General features: G+C 35.3%; 1 protein-coding gene across 1 annotated transcript in view; it reads left to right on the top strand.

Moving 5' to 3' along the window:
- LOC150099562 (protein qui-1-like) overlaps window positions 1-18,510 on the top strand; it is a 118,526-nt gene that overhangs the window by 91,026 nt on the left and 8,990 nt on the right. The window contains exons 15-21 of the mRNA XM_090403459.1: window positions 689-812; window positions 965-1,152; window positions 3,182-3,525; window positions 11,093-11,267; window positions 11,743-11,933; window positions 13,270-13,463; window positions 15,294-15,456. Of these exons, the coding sequence (XP_090259585.1) occupies window positions 689-812; window positions 965-1,152; window positions 3,182-3,525; window positions 11,093-11,267; window positions 11,743-11,933; window positions 13,270-13,463; window positions 15,294-15,456 (1,379 nt within the window). The remainder of the gene's footprint in view (window positions 1-688; window positions 813-964; window positions 1,153-3,181; window positions 3,526-11,092; window positions 11,268-11,742; window positions 11,934-13,269; window positions 13,464-15,293; window positions 15,457-18,510) is intronic.

Here is an 18,510-nt window from a genome sequence, read left to right as displayed (position 1 = left end):
ATCTAGTTTTCTATACTTTACCACTTACTTATTGGTCACTAGTCAGTTAAATTACATCAGACTTATATCAATTATCGCAATTAAATCTTACTACTTTTCAAACAGATCCTATCAGTGCCGATAAATTCAAGTAATTTTACTTGATTTTCTACTTGAATATGACACAAAAAATTTAAATCAAGCCTTCGTGTTATATTTCGTCTTCTTTTAGAAACTAGATGATCATCGCACTTAATTCTTAATAATCTCTAAAGTAGCATTAGCCTCTACTTGTACTATATTAAAGTAAGTACTCTCTAAAAGCAGTATTTTCTCCTTGAAATAAAATAAAAACAGAACCCTAATTACGTTCTTCATTCTTTGTAGCTTGAAAAAATATCGTTTTACCACACTCTTCAAAGCATTGTACAAATCTCAAATACGTTCAATAATAGGAAAAATACTATCTAGTGCTTTTTCAATCTTTGTGTATCCTTTTTAACTACTAAAGAGGGATACGCCTACATCCAGGTACGAATTTGCTTTATTCTTAATATTTGCAACATATATATTGATACATGGAGTTAAGCTGAACATTGTTCAGTTTAACTCCATTTACTCTATCAAAATATGAGTATGTTATCTGAATTTTAAAGTCATTCCATTAGTGAGAGAGAGAGATTTACTTACAATGTCTGTCTTCCTACAGGTCATAAGGAGACCATTACCTCCTTGCACATCACCACATCCGGTCGATGGTTGGTCAGTGGATCAGAAGATACGCATGTCATCATCTGGGAAGTTGGTACTGGAAGCATAAAACATACATTAAGGTAAGTCCTATGACAGCCTAAATTATTAAGAATTATTAAATTCCTAATAATTTAAAAATTAGGAATTTAAGATTTATACAACCATTTAAATTTATTTAGTTACATGTAAAATCTCTTTGTCTTATTATGACGTGTCTACACATTTTCCTTAGTCATCACATTTCTGGAGTTCTGTGTGTGACCACCACTAGAGCAGAAAGCTTGGTTCTTAGTGGATCGGAAGTGGGAGTCATTGTAGTTGCGCAACTAGACAGTGGACATGTCATGCAAAAACTGGAAAATCATAGAGGTATGGTGACCAGTGTTGCAGTAAATAGCGGCGATGATATCTTCGCAACAGGTAAATATATACATAAAATATTATCGCTGTGAGAACTTTTTTCAAAGTAATTTTAGGTCTCCAATAAAATGATTTCACATTAAGCAATTGAAATCATGCATCACCTTCGTTTATTAAAATATTAGCTGTTTTCATTTTTTTAAGTCAAAGACAGTCATAATAAGCGCTTTAATATTAAAATAATAAACTGGAACTTTGCAATGAAGAATTTGCCATTAGAGGGCAGCACTTTCGTGCATTATATTAAATGGAATGCCATTCACGTTTATCAAAAAAACGTTCAACACATTAACTCATTAAATGATCAGGTTTCAATGGCTGAAACTAGCTTTCGTAAGTATTTTTATTCCCCTTATCCCCCGCTATCTTTAATATATCCCTTTAGTGAAAATTTTAGTCGTTAGTAAGCTAATTAAATCATTTACTTTAATTAGCTTAACAGGAGGAATTTTTGCTAAATGAATTGCAGTCTGCTAACAGTGCCTTTGGTTACTATGACAACAATCACGTGAATATTTTAGATGGGATTAGTGAAATGCGCGCTTTCTGAGAAAAACGAACAATGGCGCGTATGTTGCATTTCCATTACAAATATTGAATTCGATTATTTTAATAACGACTTAGGTGTTTTGGGCTATTTTTTTGCGTTAAGAACTTTCAATTTTTTTTTTTAATTCCAAAAGAGTAAGAAATCGTTAAATTTTTATTTTGAGTCATTGATTTAAGTGTACGCACCGAAGTGCCATCTCTCGGCAACAATTCCAAGCACGCTACTTTCGAATTTCGATAGAGAATTATGAAAAATCTAATAACAGAAAGATTTATATTTTAAGTATTAATGATTTGCTTAAAATCATTAAATACAAATATTAAAATAAATTTTTGACTATTTTATTTTAAAAAAAAAGTGTTAGGGATGAAAGAAAGTCTTAAGATGCGACTAACAATTATTAGGGCATTTCACAAGATGCGTAAGCACCTGTCGAATTAGATTTTGTCTATTCGTACGAAAGTTATTACGATATCCACACGGCTACACGGATTTTATTAAAATTTGATGTTTAAATACAAAAATTTTCCGAAGAATTCCAATTTTTATTTAAATCGGACAATTTATGAGTAGCTTTAAATCTCAGAATAAACGATGGTACGATTTTTAAAAAAATAATAATAAATATAAAAAAGAGACCTTCTGGAAAATCTCGGTCAAAGTTTTCTCGAAATGTCAAGTAGGGAAAGAGCAGTCAAAACCTTCTGTGATGATAGCAAAGTTCACAAAGGTCGGTTTTTCTTATCAATAGTGAAAGGTCAAAGCCTGGGGCGTTTCTATTTAAACTCTGCTACCGCAATTGGCAGTTTCCTCAAGAATTCACTTCGGTTGAACTTAAGCTCTCTCAGTTGACGTGTGTTCAAACTAATTTGCATGTAACATGAAGAAAGGATCATAAATGTTACACGTAATCAAAAAACGATTTTTTTTTCCTCTTATACTCTGACCGAGTTGTTCCTTTTGCGAAATATTTCAGAAGTTTTTGTCTCTGGATTTTATAAAAAAAAAAAAAAAATGTATTCAGCCATTTGAGTTAAATAAAGTATCTCCTGTGTAATCATAAGTTTGACTCTTGTGATCTATGACATAAATTTAATATCATCTAGTTTAAATCTTTTAGTTTACTGGTAAAATCGAAACCAATGCATAAAAGACTGTAGTCCTGTCGTTTAAATAAAAGTTAAGTTTTGGAAATTCGTAGACACACACACACAAGAAAAAGTGGAGTTTCGCAATAGCATTCTTATATGATGATGCCCTTTCAACAAAGGCTGTTTCTTTCCTTGTGTATTGTTTGGGGGATTTATAACAATTTTCTACAATTCCTCAACATTACCTAAACATCGTTACAAAAAAAATGAACTGATTTAAAATAAAACAAATTTTAGTAAAAATCTCAAGTTTTGTTCCAGTGTCCACCCAAATATTAATAGATGGATGATAATTTAAAAAATATTTAATCCTGTTGTTTTCTTATAGCTTCCACGGATCGCACGGTATGTGTCTGGAGCTTGGAAGATTTCAGTTTGCTCAATACCATCGTGCTAGGAATTCCCATATCCTTCATGGACATTTCCTCTGACAGCACTTTCCTCTTACTAGTTTGCTCCGATAACACCATCCACGTGCGTTCTCTGACTACGGGATCGGATGTGCATTGTTTGCAAGGTCATTCGGGTCAAGTGACCAGCATCTGTTTTGCCCGTGATGACTGCCGTTGCGTGATTGGTACGAGCGATGGCAAATGCTATATATTCGACATACATTCTGCAAAACTGATACAGACGTTAGCTGGACATTCTGATCCCATCACCAATGTTCAGGTGAGTAACCAGATGAAGTCATATATTCAGTGGTAGATAAGATAGTAAATATTTTATTTGTCGAAACACCTGCCTTCACTTGGATGGCATACTATGTACTGATGTTTCTATAATGTTCTCTTGAACCGGAAACAATGAAGACTGGCAGTAACCATGGTAACCGAATGATTTATTTTTTCCTCCATGAAAATTACACTTGTATGGCTTCAGCAAATGTTTTCTACGTATCTTTAATCTCTTATTTCGTCGTTTTTTTTAATAAGAAATATTGAATACCTTTAGCTCTTTATGGTGATTATGTGTGAAGAACAATGGAATTTCATTTTAAATCAGAAATAATTCCAATGAATTGTATCAGCTGTGATTTCTGGTTAGTTGCGTCTTTCTAATTAAAACAGTCATTATCAAACTATTTTTGGTTTTGTGCCAGGTAGGCAATATTGGCAATGGCATTTTCTCTAACGCGAACGGCCTCATTACGGTAATAGAACCAAACACAATAGACTTCTGTAACAACCGGCGTTCGTTATCAGAACATAGCTGCCACTGACATTAGGAAACTTCAAATGTTTTTTTTTTTATCTTCTTTATATTTATGGTAATATCTTGGTTGAAAATCTTTACAAAAGAATCACATTACCATTCTTGATGAAGCGACTGTTCTTCATTTCTTGATCTGTGTAAAAATTAAAACAGTTAAAGAAAAAGAAGCTGCAGAGAAAACTTGGAATGATAATTTGCAAATAGATAAATCTTGTCTGGCTTTATAAATCAGTATAATTACAAAGAAATCACTAAATTAAATGATGGTTACATTATGCACATAAAAACATCCTTCTCTTTAATTTCATTTATTTCCAGTAAAACAGCCACCAACTACGCATTAGCTAGTTGCTATAACAACGCAAGGAACATGTTGCTAAGTTACGCTGTATTATAATGATTACTAGAGCTAAAATAGCTTGTATATTTCCAATTTCCTCTTGTAATGTTCTTCCAGTTTGAAGAGTCGATTGCCCTACTTGTAGTATGTTAGACAAACGGAGAATGGGTGGTGACGAGCATCTTACCACTTATCTACGACAGCTCGCCTATTTCATTCTTGAATTCGTAACATTACTTCGCACCGTCTTGGTGAACATCAAACAAACTATTATCCTGTAACCAACCTAACTTAAAGAACGTTGTGGCTGTGTACCTTCTACCATAAGTGCATAATTCTTAATGTTCTGATGGAAATTTTAAGACCTAGGAAAAAAGGTTTTTAATATCGTGTAGAAAATATGAGATGGGAATAAGAATTTCAGTTTTTATGTAGTATATCCAGCAATTATTTTATAAAAATGTAACGTTATATATATGCAAATCATTAAAAATCCATTTATTTAAAAGAAAATAATTTAAGCCAAACCAAAGCAAGTAAATCACATTTTTTAAAGCAGGATAACTAGGTGATGAAATTCGTTTGCTCCTAAAAAAGGAGAAGCACGATTTGCATTTCATAATCAACTTACCGATAGGAGTGTGCAGCAGGTTTTCTTAAGGGAAACAGCATAAATTTAGAATTATAATCATAAATCTAGATTTGTTTTCTTGTTACATTAATCTTGTACAAAGTAATGTCAATAAGAAAAAAAAAAGGTTATTCAAAAATGTCTGTTTATTCGGAATTAGTTTTAGAAAACTTAAAGTTGGGAAAATTACTCAGAATAGATAAATGTCGTGCTTAAATAAACATACGTAATTAAATGAATTTCAAATTGATATAACTAAGAAACGTTTCGCTAAAAATATTCATAATATTCATCCTTGACGTACACTTTCATGTTGAAGATCGTCAAATCAGTTTAGGAAAGTGGATTGAAACTGTCGTCGTTTTTGTTCATTCTTGCAAAATACGACTTTAGGCATCGCGTGCTTAAACATTCAAATGTTGCATGCGATCCCGAAATGAAATGTCAAAATTAAATGTAACTGTAGCGCATAACTGCCTTAATGCGGTTCATTTTTGAAAGCATATTACTTATAAAGACAATAAAAGAAACATTACTCAGCAGCTGTGTAATCAATATTTCGTCAGATGACAGATGAAAATTTGTTCCACCGTGTAGAGGATACGTGGTGAGCTTTTCACATTCTTTCGACAACTTTCATAAGCAGCCAACCATTCTTCCCTCAGGAGTATTTAGAATGACGTCATTGATAATGACCTCCAAGGATGATCCTTCACTCACTCTATGAGTGGTGTTTAGATCGGGACTATGAGATGTCTAGTCCATTGAACGAACGTTATTATCCTCATCTAAGCATACTGTCCATTCCAGTGGAGTTTTCTAAGTAAAGCCTTTTGTGGAACATCTCTGATGATAATATCGATGAAAGTAGGTTCATAGCATAAACATTTATTCACGTAAGTCAAACGTTTTGGTGGTATAAGCATCAATACGGCCATCGCTGAGCACGAAATCAATTTATGGACGGCAGTTCCTATTTCCACATTCAGCACGGACATCCAAGCAGATACGTACAATAATTACAAAATATATTTAAGTGAGCATAATTCGCAAATGTTGGTATATTTCAAATTAAAATGCACTGAAGTAAAACTCGTTCAGCCTAATATTTTATAATCATAACACAGAGGTTCATACGTAAAACATTCGTGGCCCATTACGTTTTTTTTTCCCTTCGGTAAGTAGCAAATATTTAGTGAAGTATTATTAATTAGGAAGAAAATCGGTGTGCAATTATGTTGGAGAATAAATTAGATTTAGTTCAATTTAAAAACAAAAATAAGACAACCACACGAACTTGAAAGTAAACTAAAAGATAATTATAGGATCTACTGAGAACTTAAAATATTCCAGATGGGAAAAAAAAAAGGGTGCAAAAAAGCAATTTTGTTTTCCAGAACAACAGGTGAGGAAAATCACATTAAAATTTAAAAATAAAAAAATAAAATTAAGACTGGATGAAGTGAAGTTAGCCTTCTTGAAAAGAGTCCAGAAAATACATTTTAAAGAATTGAGAATATAAATTCATTGGACTTTTATTTAAACTTCTTAAATACTAAAAACGACTTTTATAACTGATAATCTCGTATAGAATACGTAGTACATGTATTGATTCCCAAAAACTATGCGCGTTCAAAAAAAAAAAAAAAAAAAATCTCAGGTATACATTGTTCACTACGAACAGAGCTAAGATCATACTTGGTAAAGAAGTAATACACCGGTTCTAAGATGCATCCCATGATGGCTTCCCTCTCAAACCGTAACAGTTCTTTCTACTTTGAAAAGGTGTCTTTATAGGATTCAAAACCTTGAGGTTTAACCTCAAAAAAAAATTTATAGTCAAGAATAAAATCCGCCTTTTATATCCAAGTAAAAAGGCAAACAAATGCTTATACTATGAAGTCGACATTTCACTGTCGAATAGACAGACCCCTCTTTATGATTTTGACAAAAGATTTTGGCGTTACAATGACTTGAAAGGAGTGATCGTATTTAGGGATAGGCATTTTTAGTTTCTTTATCGGTTTTTGTTTTCTTTTATACTGGCTATTCTTCAAACAGATAGAGTCCCTGAAGTTGAAGCGTCTTTATACCGGATGGGCGGGGGGATGAGGGATTATAGAGGCTCAAAACGTTATTGCTGCTCTAGAAGACAAGTAGGGTAATGGATATTATCCAGTCGATTTGTGTAATTATTAAGTTATAATTAAATAAGTTAGAATTATGATCTACAAAAAATTGTCTGTCGGAATACGTTTTAAGGCCATTATGTGAAAAGACATTGAAGTTATTCTATAAAAGACTAAATAACATTCATTAATGTGAAAAATGCAAGACCTAAATACAGTTGTTCCCCCCTCGTCAGCGGGGAATACGTTCCAAGACACCCCGCGGATAGTACCGAACCCTATATATATTATGTTTTTTCCTATACATACATACCCATGATAAAGTGTAATTTATAAATTAGGCACAGTAAGAGATTAACAACAATAACTAATGATAAAATAAATTACAGCAACATAATAAAAGTTATCTGAATGTGAATTGGAATCTTAGCAACCTCATTATACGATTTCTTTATTATTTATTTATTTTATAAAGTCAATAATATTCATCGTTTTCACTTAAAAGGAAACACCTTACTGCTTCTCTTTGCATATCTGAATTGCCAGCATCACTACTCTTGCACTTCGGGGCCAATATTAAATAAAATAAGGGTTATTTGAACACAAATACTGCGATACCGCGACTGTCGATCTGATAACCGGGAACTAATCTGAACGGCGCGCGATTCCTGATATTCATCATCACGAACCATGAGCTCACTGCCCGTTGGTGTCCGATGCCTCCTTCACTATCTTCTTCCACCATTTTTTGTCCAGTGCACAGTGTCGCAGTTTATGTACACTCATTCCACACCAGTTCTTTATGTCGTCTATCCATTCTCTGTATGGTCTACCTCTTCTCTCTTTGTACCATCAATAATACCAAACATAAATGTCGTCCGGTCCTTACTTATTCTGCAGATGTGTTCAAATAATTGCAGCTTCTCTTTTATAATCTTCTGCATTTGATTATCCTTTGGTTGTATCTTCCGATAGAGTTCTTCATTTGTAACTTTCTGTATCCATCCTATTCTTAGAATGTTCCTGTAACAAGTTCTTTCAAATGCCAAAATTCTTTTTCTTTATTCCTTATTTATTACCCACGTTTCAGATCCGTACAGTACACCGCTGAAGATGCATGTTTCCAGGCTGATCACTTTGCTTTTCCAGATGCTATCCATGGCCTTCAGATTTGTTCGTCCCTTTGTAATCCTGATCTTTATTTCTTTTTTTACAGTCCAAATGATACGTCGTTTTATTTCCCAAATATGTGAATTGTTCTACGTTTTCTATATCAATTCCATCCACTTGTATCTTTTGTTTCATGTTCTTCTCACCAAATACCATTTTCTTTGGTTTATCCAAGTTCATAACAAGTCGAAATCTTTTCCATTCCTCATTTAACAGTTTCAATGTTTTTTGTAGTTCTCTTTCGGCTTCTTCAATAATAACAATGTCACCTGAAATCTCAGATTGTTAATTCTCATCCCATCCACTGATATTCCTTTTGCATCATCCTTCATTTTAACCATTCCTCTTTCTAAATGTGCGATGAAAATGTTTGGTGATATTGGGTCTCCCTGTCTAGTACCTCTGCTTATTCTAAATCATTTCCCGAAATCATCACAATTTCTAACTGCTGCAACTGAATTCTTATAAACATGTTTTAATAGAGGTATTAGTTTTCTGACAATTCGATAGGGTTTCAGCACTGCTAATGTCGCATTCTGGTCGATGCTGTCAAATGCCTTCTGAAAATCAACAAAGCAAGCATATATGTTTTTGTTTTTTCTCCTAGCTTTCTCTGCTGTTAACGGCATTGTCAAAATCTGTTGAATTGTAGTTCTGTCTTTCCTAAATCCTGCTTACTAGTCTGCAAGGTATGCTTACAATTGTGTTCTCAATCTTTCTGTCAATATCATCATCACCTTACCATGGTGACTTGTCAAAGCAAGTGTTGTCTAATTTTTACATTCTAGCTTATTTCCTTTCTTGTATAATGTTACTAATATCGATTTCACCCACTCCTCTGGCATTTTCCCTTCTTTCCATACCATATTGCATAGTTGGTGCATTTCTGTAACCATACTTTCGCCACCATATTTAATAATTTCTGCAGTGATATTGTCGTTACCAGGACTCTTGTTTAGTTTAATCCGTGCTATTGCTTTTTTTACCTCTCCTCTTAAAATGTCCATATCATACTCACTAATTGGTGGTGATATCTGCTTCAATTCTTCAGTCAGTTTCCCAACGCTTTCTAAATCTAGTTTTTCTTCATATAACTCACTACAATATCTTGTCCACCGCTGTACAAGTTTTTCTTTATTCATCAATACTTTGCCTTTTTCATCTTTAATTGTGATCTGTTTTAGTTGTCACCTTCTATTAATGGTTCTAATCATTTTGTACACCTCCATATTTTTATGCTATCCATACTACTGTTCTATATTTTTGCATTGGGCCTCTAACCATTTCATCTTCTCCATTCTGACTTCTTTTTTTCACCTCATTACACTTTCTTCTAGATTGATCCTCTATTTGTTCTGATGTATCCCTTCTTATCTTCAACATTCTTTACTAACTTCAGTGTTTCTTGTCTACTCATTTCTTCTTGATCTTCTCTTTTTCTGGTACTGTTTCTTCAACTGCATATTCTATCGCCTTCATTATTCTTCCTATTTCTGCCTCACTTATTCTTGGTGTATCTCTTCATTTCTGATGATGGGATTTATATTTTCGTTTTAATTCCTGATATTCCCGATTTCCAAAAGGCTGCAAGTTGCGTGTAGCTTTCTCCACCTTTGCAACGAGTTTCCCTGGTGTTGGATTATTTCTGGGATCAGCAATTGTCTCTTACTAAATGAAAAAGAGCCATTCTAGTGCTTCATTTCGGCGATGTAAAATTACACAAGCAAAGTAGATATTAGCGCCAACATTATTTCAAAACCGAATGTTTGTACAAGCTATTGAAAGTTTCTTACGTTGACCTGAGGGCTTACGAGAATACAATCCTCGGAATCCCCGAGTTGCCCTAGCTTGCACTATCACGTCGTCTGAACAAATTTTGGTTTTTTATGTCCTGTTCCTGCTCTGCTGATGAGGTTGATCTTTCCATCTTAATCTTTGACGTCCACGGTCTCTTCTTCCTGTGGTTTATATTCTAGTGCTATTTTAAGAATCCTGTTATTATTCATTCTTTCTAGGTAGTGTGGCCAATTTTGCTGGTATTCTTCTATTTCTTGTATCTAATCGTTCTCTCACTATCTACTTGCCTTACAGTAAATAGCTAAGGCAACTCGGGGATTCCGAGTTGCCTTAGCTCAGGTCAGCTTAAAATTTTTAGTCTCTACAAACATTCGGCTTTGAAACAATGTTGGATCTGATATGTACTTTGCCGATGTAATTATAAATTGTTTATTTCTGTTATTTTCCATATAACATTTTCGGACCTGGTTGACCGCGGGTAAAGGTAGTTTATTTTTAAACTTTTTCCAAATTTTTCTTACAAAACAAATTTTTCTTTCTCCTACACCTATTATAATATTTGATGATAAATATCTTTATTTGGTATATTTCGCATATCATTGGCTTGTGGGTTTTAGAATCAATCGACCGTGAGATGCGGTGATTGATTCATTCAATCCAATACCCTTGGAGGGTAATGGATGGCAATGCTGTAACCAATGAAGTTTAACTGAGGTTCGGCTGTTGCTGTTACCCTCCTGCCATGATCAGAGCTTTAATAGCTCAATAACACCTTATCCCTACAATGTCCTATACAGATAACGGGGAAGATGAAAAGCATTCTTGCTTCGCCCCTTAAGCCAGTCCTTATAAGGACTATAAGGATCATTGGCTTGTTTCTTTTCTCATGGATTCAAGTCAAATTTATATTTATTTATATTTATTTACTATTCCTTGGCTCATTTGTTGCTTTTATAGGCGCAGGACAAGGATAGATTTCTAGTGACATCCGGTGGGAATAAAATTGTCGTGTGGAACTTCTATCGACGATCAGACAACATTTTCCCAAAGGCAAAAGGGCGCAAAATTGACAACCATCGCGAGCCTGTGACATGCATTGCCGTCTCCAGAGATGGTGGTCTGGCAGTATCAGGTAAATATCTTGGATTGTTTATTTTTTTATACTAAAATGCTGGAAGGTGTTTTGCTTACTAGAGGTACAAATAAATCTGAGAATATCGATACAATACCTACGAGAAAAATAAGTGGCTTTCGACTGTACGAAGGAATCATTACAGCTAAACTCTTAAGATATACAAAAGTTTGAATAACAAGCTAGGATCATATTGTGGGTTAAATACTTTCGAAGGGAGAAAACATAGTTTGACGCACCTTTGTGTTTCCGTAGCAACAATAAGTGGCGCATTCGACTACTAGATGGCGCTTGGGAGAGTCGTCAAGAAATCAACGGTTGCTAGGTAATAATTGATTGTTAATAGTTGGAAGGGCTTTCAATTCGTGTTCAATTTATATCAGAAAAAGAGCAAATTAGGTAATATTTTAGCTCATTTATTTCTCTGTTTTTTTTTTTTTTGTTGTTGTTTCTCATTCCTTCTATCTGAATTTAGGAGCAAAAGACAGTCTAGTCAAAATCTGGCAACTGAACACGGGAGAGATCCACACGAGTCTTGAAGGTCACACGGGTCCGGTAACAACTGTGGCCTTTGCTCCAAACGGTCTTTTTGCAGTTTCCGGATCGGAAGATACAACTCTGAAAGTGTGGGGACTTACTTTGGGCTTGGTCGTATCGACATTTAAAGTAAGTATACCAATACTTGTGTAATTTATATATAAAATCAACGATGGGAAAGCATTTTAATAGAAACACAAATAATTGGAATTTTCTCGTCTTTTTCCTTTGCTTTTAACAGGGATAATTTCAAAATTACTTTTCCAATGCCTTTAGTTTGGCAAATGTCCATTTCGGAGCACTTTCCTTCTGCTTCAAAATGCTATTCAGTGTTTAATTATTAGTTTTATTAATTTATTATTCAATTGCAGGGGCGGCTCGTGCATTGGCACTGCGGAACTGCAGCACCCCAAATTTTCTCGATATATAAATAAATTTATTAATTTATTTATATTTGCTTCTGATATTTAATTTTATCATCAACAATCCTATACAATTCTCTTATTTTGTGTAAAAAATAATAAAAATCCATCTTGTAGCACTTAGGAGGACGAAGGACGCTAGCAGCACTGTGTTTACCACAGTGTCATATTGCTACGCCCGCCAGCATATGCACGTTATAGTGAGATGCGCGTATTTAGCGTAATGCGGCACTGTCCGTCGCGCAGTTCCACTGTTGTTTATATGCAGTTTGCGCCAGTAGTAGAGTGTTCGTAGTGCTTATCGTGTTTACTTCGTCTCTTTAAATATTTGGACATTACAATTAAAGACAACATTGTTATCGTTTTTATTTTAGAACATTATTGGGGTTATGATAATGGTTTAAGTAATTTTGAATTATAGTAAACTGTACAATTTTATCGATAATAAACAATATTTTTTCACGTTTAATTTTTTTTTTAATTTTTACCATAATTTTGATATTTTATCCAAACACGTATACACTGTACTTACAGTGTGTATGTATATTTCGAAAGTTGCAGCACCCCCCACGATTTCAAGCCACGAGCCGCCACTGTTCAATTGTTGACATCGATATTTATAATACAACTTAACCAGTTGCTTTAAATGATATTTGTAATACGACTTTAAAAATGGTAAAGAGATCGTCTTATGCTAAAAGACAGTCTGATTTTTCCTCGTGATATTCCAAATTAAACAGTTAAGCGTAGAATACCAGTTAAATTGACTCCCACAGGGGATAATCGAAAGTGGCCTGAAACGATGTGTGCTAATCCGCAAACCACTTTTCGGATCTGTGCTTATCCGTAAAGAGGTTTGTCTCTGATGCGAAGATAATCCAGCCGGCTGACTGCATTCTTTCTACAGCAGAATGCAATACTGTCAGTCATTGGATTTTCTTTTTTAATATAAAGCACATCAATTCGAGTATCTTTTTTTTATTGACGAATATCATTCTGAAAGAAGTGCAACCACTCTGCTTGAAATATGTCCTTTCTTGTAGGAACACCAAAGTAAGATTGCAGCGGTAGCCGTGACGTCCGACAGTCGTAGAATACTCTCGGTCGATGTTCGAGGATACCACCGTTTATGGCAAGCCGACAGCGGTTCTCAATTAGTTGTTTGCAGTAAACCCGTTAATAAAGTTGCTTTGCATGCAAACATGGTGTTTGCCATTGGTGGGAAGAACGATAACAGGTAAGTTGAGATCAAAAGTGAATTATTTAGTATGCTAATAATTGAAGAATTGTCTGTTTCAGGAGCAGTGATGGGAGAGATTTGTGAGCTATTTTAGCTCGCCCGAGTGGGCAGAAGTGGTTATTCGTCGTTGAGTGTTAGGATGGCTTTCGGTCTTTTATGTTTCCAGTGGTCATTACCGCCATAGTTTCCGGCTTGCTGTATTAGTTGGTTTGGATGCGTAGATGTCTTCATAAAGAATTTTTCTGCTAGGGAGCGTAGTAGTGGAGAGATGTAGGGGATATTTATGTCCCTTGGATCTGGGCGTTCCTGATGAACCACTGGGCGTCCAGTATCATTCGCAGGCACTTGTTCTGTAGTCTTTGTAGCTTGAGGATGTTTGTCTTGGAGGTATGGCTCCAGGCTGGGGAGGCGTATATAACTGTGGGACGGATCACTGTCTTGTAGAGTAGAATTTTGTTTCTTGCACTTAGTTTGCTGTGTCTGTTGATCAAGGGGGTACAGCTGGGCGATAACTTTTGAAACTTTGGTGCATGTGCTCTTGATGTAGCGTTTGAAGCATAATCGCTTATCGAGATATATTCTGAGGTATTTTGCTTCAGTTTTCCAGGGAATTTTAGAGTTGAACAGGGTGATGTCTCATTTGGGGGATGCTCGTCTTCTTGTGAAGAGTATTGTTGCGCTTTTCCTGGGGTTTAATTGTAGTCGCCAGTCAGTAAACGATTTTTCTAGATTCAGGATGGTGTCTTGTAGTTTTTTGGTTACGAGATGTGATTGGCGGGATCTGGCTAAGTATAGCCGTGTCATCTGCATAAAGGGCGATGGTGGATGTGAGAGGATTTTGAGGGATGTCTGCCATATAGATGTTGAACAGGATCGGGGCTAGCAGTGATCCTTGAGGAACTCCAGCGAGGATTTTCCGTTGGGTTGACTGTTTCATTGATTTTGACTTGCATCCTCCTGTTGGAGAGGTATGATTTGATCAGGTGTATCATGTTTAGTGGAAGTTTTGCGATGATAAGTTTGTAGAGGAGGCCTTGGTGCCAGATCTATGATTTCAGAATACATTGTTGTATTAATTATAGTATTGAAAGATAAATAGTTTAAAGGTGTATTTGATTTTCATGTTTTGTTTGTTTCCGCCTAAATTATTGTTAATATTATATTATAAATTAGATTTGAAATATAAGTTATAATTTATTTCTTGGAAATAAAAATGTATTTACAGTTGGTAAACACTCCATGATGTCACCCTATCTTAAGCAAATCATAAGATTTGCTAGCCTTTGTTGAGCGAGTATCATTTCGGTTCTGCACTCCTACCTTTTTTTTTCTCCTAAAAATAAAGCAATATTCATGCTGCCTATTTCCGATAATAGAGAGAACGCTTATTTTTTTTTTTAAAAAAATTAAAATAAAAAACAAAAATACACTTTTTTTCAAAAAGGTGAGAAACTGCGCTGCTAGAATCGAAAATCATGTCTTCTCAAAACATTTCTCGCTTTTTTTTTTGAGAAAAAGCGGCGATTTCCCCCTGAACGTATCGCGTATTCCAGAAAGCAAAAGGACCTTCGCCTATTCCATAAGAATAGAGAAAAAGTGCATCAGAAAAAGACACTACTGTTGGATTTTATTTCCAAATAATAAAATCCAACAATTGCGATGTAACAAAAGAATATTAAATAAATTAAATTTAAACAATAAATAATGAACCTTTTGAAAAGTTATTTATAATTAAAACTAAACTATTTTAAAAAAAGTGCTCCACTAACTTAAAATTGGCGGTAAATAATCTGTTGGATTTTTTCTTTCATTTCGTTTTTATTGCAGCCTTCGGTTCTGGTCCGTACTAGACATGGACTCCGAGAAGGCTGTTAGTCACAGTGATGCCATCTTGTGTTACACTGTTGCCTACGACTGTCAGACGATCATCACCGGTTCTCAAGATATGTCTTTGAAAGTGTGGGAAGTGGCTACAGGAAAACTGACCCAAGTAAGGATTTCACCTTTATTATTATTATTATTATTTAGTTCTCTCTCCGTTTGATAAACATGCAGGGCTTCTCCTTCAAATATACTAATATTTTCCCCTTTGGATAGGGAAGCAAATTTTAGTAATAGTTCAAATAATACTTGTCTAAGATCTCTCAACCCGGTGTGTGTGTGTGTGTAGCATGGGTACACAGTGCTACCACTCCAACCTTCTCGTAACCTGGATATCAATTCAGCAATAGTATTAGATGGGAGTTTAGCACACAATTCAGTCGAAATGGGTTCACAATCGACATGTTTGTGTAATTGGAATCTTAGCTCAAATTATACAAACATGTCATTAGGAAGACACCTTAGTTTCCTTGTACAGGGTGTCCCAAAATTCACGCAAGATTTAAATTTAGCGCCATTTGTGCGGTAAAGTGTTGCCAACGAGAAAAAAATGACAGCTGACAGTTCAGGGTTATTAAAAATGACCACAAACAGCGAAGAGAGTTCGTTGAATGGATTATGGAACAACAACAAGTGGATGCTTATTTTTCGAACAAAATCATCTTCAGCGATGAGGCTCATTTTCATCTTGATGGCTTCGTTAATCGACTAAATTGTCGCATTTGGGGTTCAGAAAATCCACGAGTGATTGTTGAGAAACAAATGCATCCACAACGTGTCACTGTTTGGTGAGGATTTTGGGCTGGAGGCATCATCGGTCCATTCTTCTTCGAAAATGCGGCTGGTAAGGCAATAACAGTTAATGGTGCTCGCTATCGCGACATAATAATCCAGTTTTTTGTGCCTAAATCGCAAGATATGGATGTGGACGACATGTGGTTTCAACAAGACGGTGCGACATGCCATACAGCCCGAGAAACAATTCAATTACTGCATGAGTCATTTCCTGGTCGTGGAATTTCCCGTTTTGGTGATCAGAATTGGCCGCCCAGATCATGTGACTTAACGCCGTTGGACTTTTTTCTTTGGAGTTTTTTGAAGTTTAAGGTTTATGCCAACAAGCCCACGACCACCCACGCCTTGAAGGAGGAAATTGAGCGCTGTATCAACGAAATTCAGCCACATTTGTGCAAAACGTCATGGAAAATTTCGACAAAAGAGTGCGTATGTGCCAGCAAAGCCATGGAGGCCATTTACCCGATATGCTATTCCATGCATAACCCTATACTGTACACTTTATGAATCAATAAGAAATTACAATTTTTAATTTAAAACCTGTGTTTTCTATCAAAATTACTTCTTGCGTGAATTTTAGGACACCCTGTACAAGAGTCGTGCAAAACATAATGTCTTACTACTGACCTATCAGTATCTCTAGAATAGTTATGAAGTTTTAGAGACATTGGTAAGAACTCGCATAGAGAAATGAATATTCAAACAAGTTATACTTTGCAAGGAACAGCATGAGTTTAAAGGGGAGTCATGTTTTTATAACAATGTTACGACCGAGTTGGATGAAAGGAATTGATACGGTTTGATTTTCCTAAGGCACTTGATAGGATAGCGCATGAAACGCTATATGGGATTTGAATATAAACTCTTGACTTAGATCAGTGGATGGTCGACGAATGGGCATCAGAAACTGGTATACGGTTGGTGTGAATCTGACAGATTTATGGTGACTTGTAGTGTGCCCCAGGGTTCAGTCCTTGGACCACTGTTGTTTAATCTATACATTCCTGATACTGGGAAGGACCTCGCAGGTTATGTTGAATTGATTGTTGATGATGGGAAGATAGGCGGGGCAATCAGGGATGCTATGGATAACACATTAATAACATTAGGAAAGGCCTATCAGGAGATGGGCAATTGATTGACGATGATGCGAAGATACGCAGGGCAATTAGGAATGCTATAGATATCTAGCACTTGAAGACTGATTTGAATAAGCTGAAATAGCGGGCAATTGATAATGGCTATCGGTTTAATGTTATGCATAAAGTTATGCGCTTTGGGGTAGTGAGATTTCAAGTGGCGTATTATATTAGCGGGATTATGCTATAAGAAATTGATGACACTAGAGATCTTAGTTGTGGTGGATAGGAATATGAAGTTCAAAGGTCACATAGCAAAAAGTTGCAAATACAACTCAGAGGATAATTACGATGTTGAAGTGAACCATGACATATAAAGATAAGTCATTTTGCTTCTTTATACGGTCTTGATAAGACTGAACCTGGATTATTGTGCTCATATTTGGTCTCCCGAGTTCCAAGGGGATAAAGAAGCTATGGAAAGGGTGCAAAGAAGAGTTACAAAGACTACATACACCCTAGGCGATAGCGTAGCCTCGTAGAACTAACTTTCCTTCTATTTCTTTCTAATTTTACCTCTATGCTATTTTATTTAATTAATTTGGTATATTTAAATGAGTAAAATATTTTATCATAAATCATGAAAAGTTTTTCATGATTTATGAATAAGACAATGTCTTAGAAGTTAATTATTGAAAACTGAAGAGAATTTCAAAGCATAAGAAATGTAGAAGTGCATGAGAGTTTTGAGATGTGTGGAGTGAGTTTGATGGCAGAAAAGACGTATAAGAGGGATGGCCTGCACTTGAATTCATTAGACATCAGAAGCCTGGAGAAACTACTTCTTGGTATGAGACCCAATGCAGAGAAGGGAGGAATGGGAAAAAGTTCAGCTATGGTATTCAAACATGAAGATATGAATGGCTTCGAACGTAGTTATGTATATGGCGAAGGGTCGGAAAAATATGCTTTTGGGTTCGGACCTTTTAAGTATGTCTGGGGAGAGAAAAGAGAAAATTCTAGAACAAGACCAAATAGATTGCATATCTAATTATAAGAATAGGCTGGGTGGTAATTTATTACGTCTATATGTTACCGCTAAAGTGCAGAAATCAGTTATTCTGCAGATTATTTAGGGTGATCCGTTAACGTGCGGAAAATTGTTTCTTTTCTCAAATTACCTAGGTAATCTTCACATTACCTACCAGGCACTCGTTAAAGTGAAAATAAGATCTTTGCTGGAACAACAGCAACGTTTCTGTACGCTTAAATTAACATAATGTTATTTA

This window comes from Typopeltis vanoorti, chromosome 14 (assembly GCF_054136105.1).
Source record: "Typopeltis vanoorti isolate ZY-2024b chromosome 14, IOZ_Tvanoo_1.0, whole genome shotgun sequence".
Lineage (NCBI taxonomy): Eukaryota > Metazoa > Arthropoda > Arachnida > Uropygi > Thelyphonidae > Typopeltis > Typopeltis vanoorti.
Note: the sequence above shows the minus strand (reverse complement) of the source record. Positions and strands in the feature narration are given on the sequence as shown.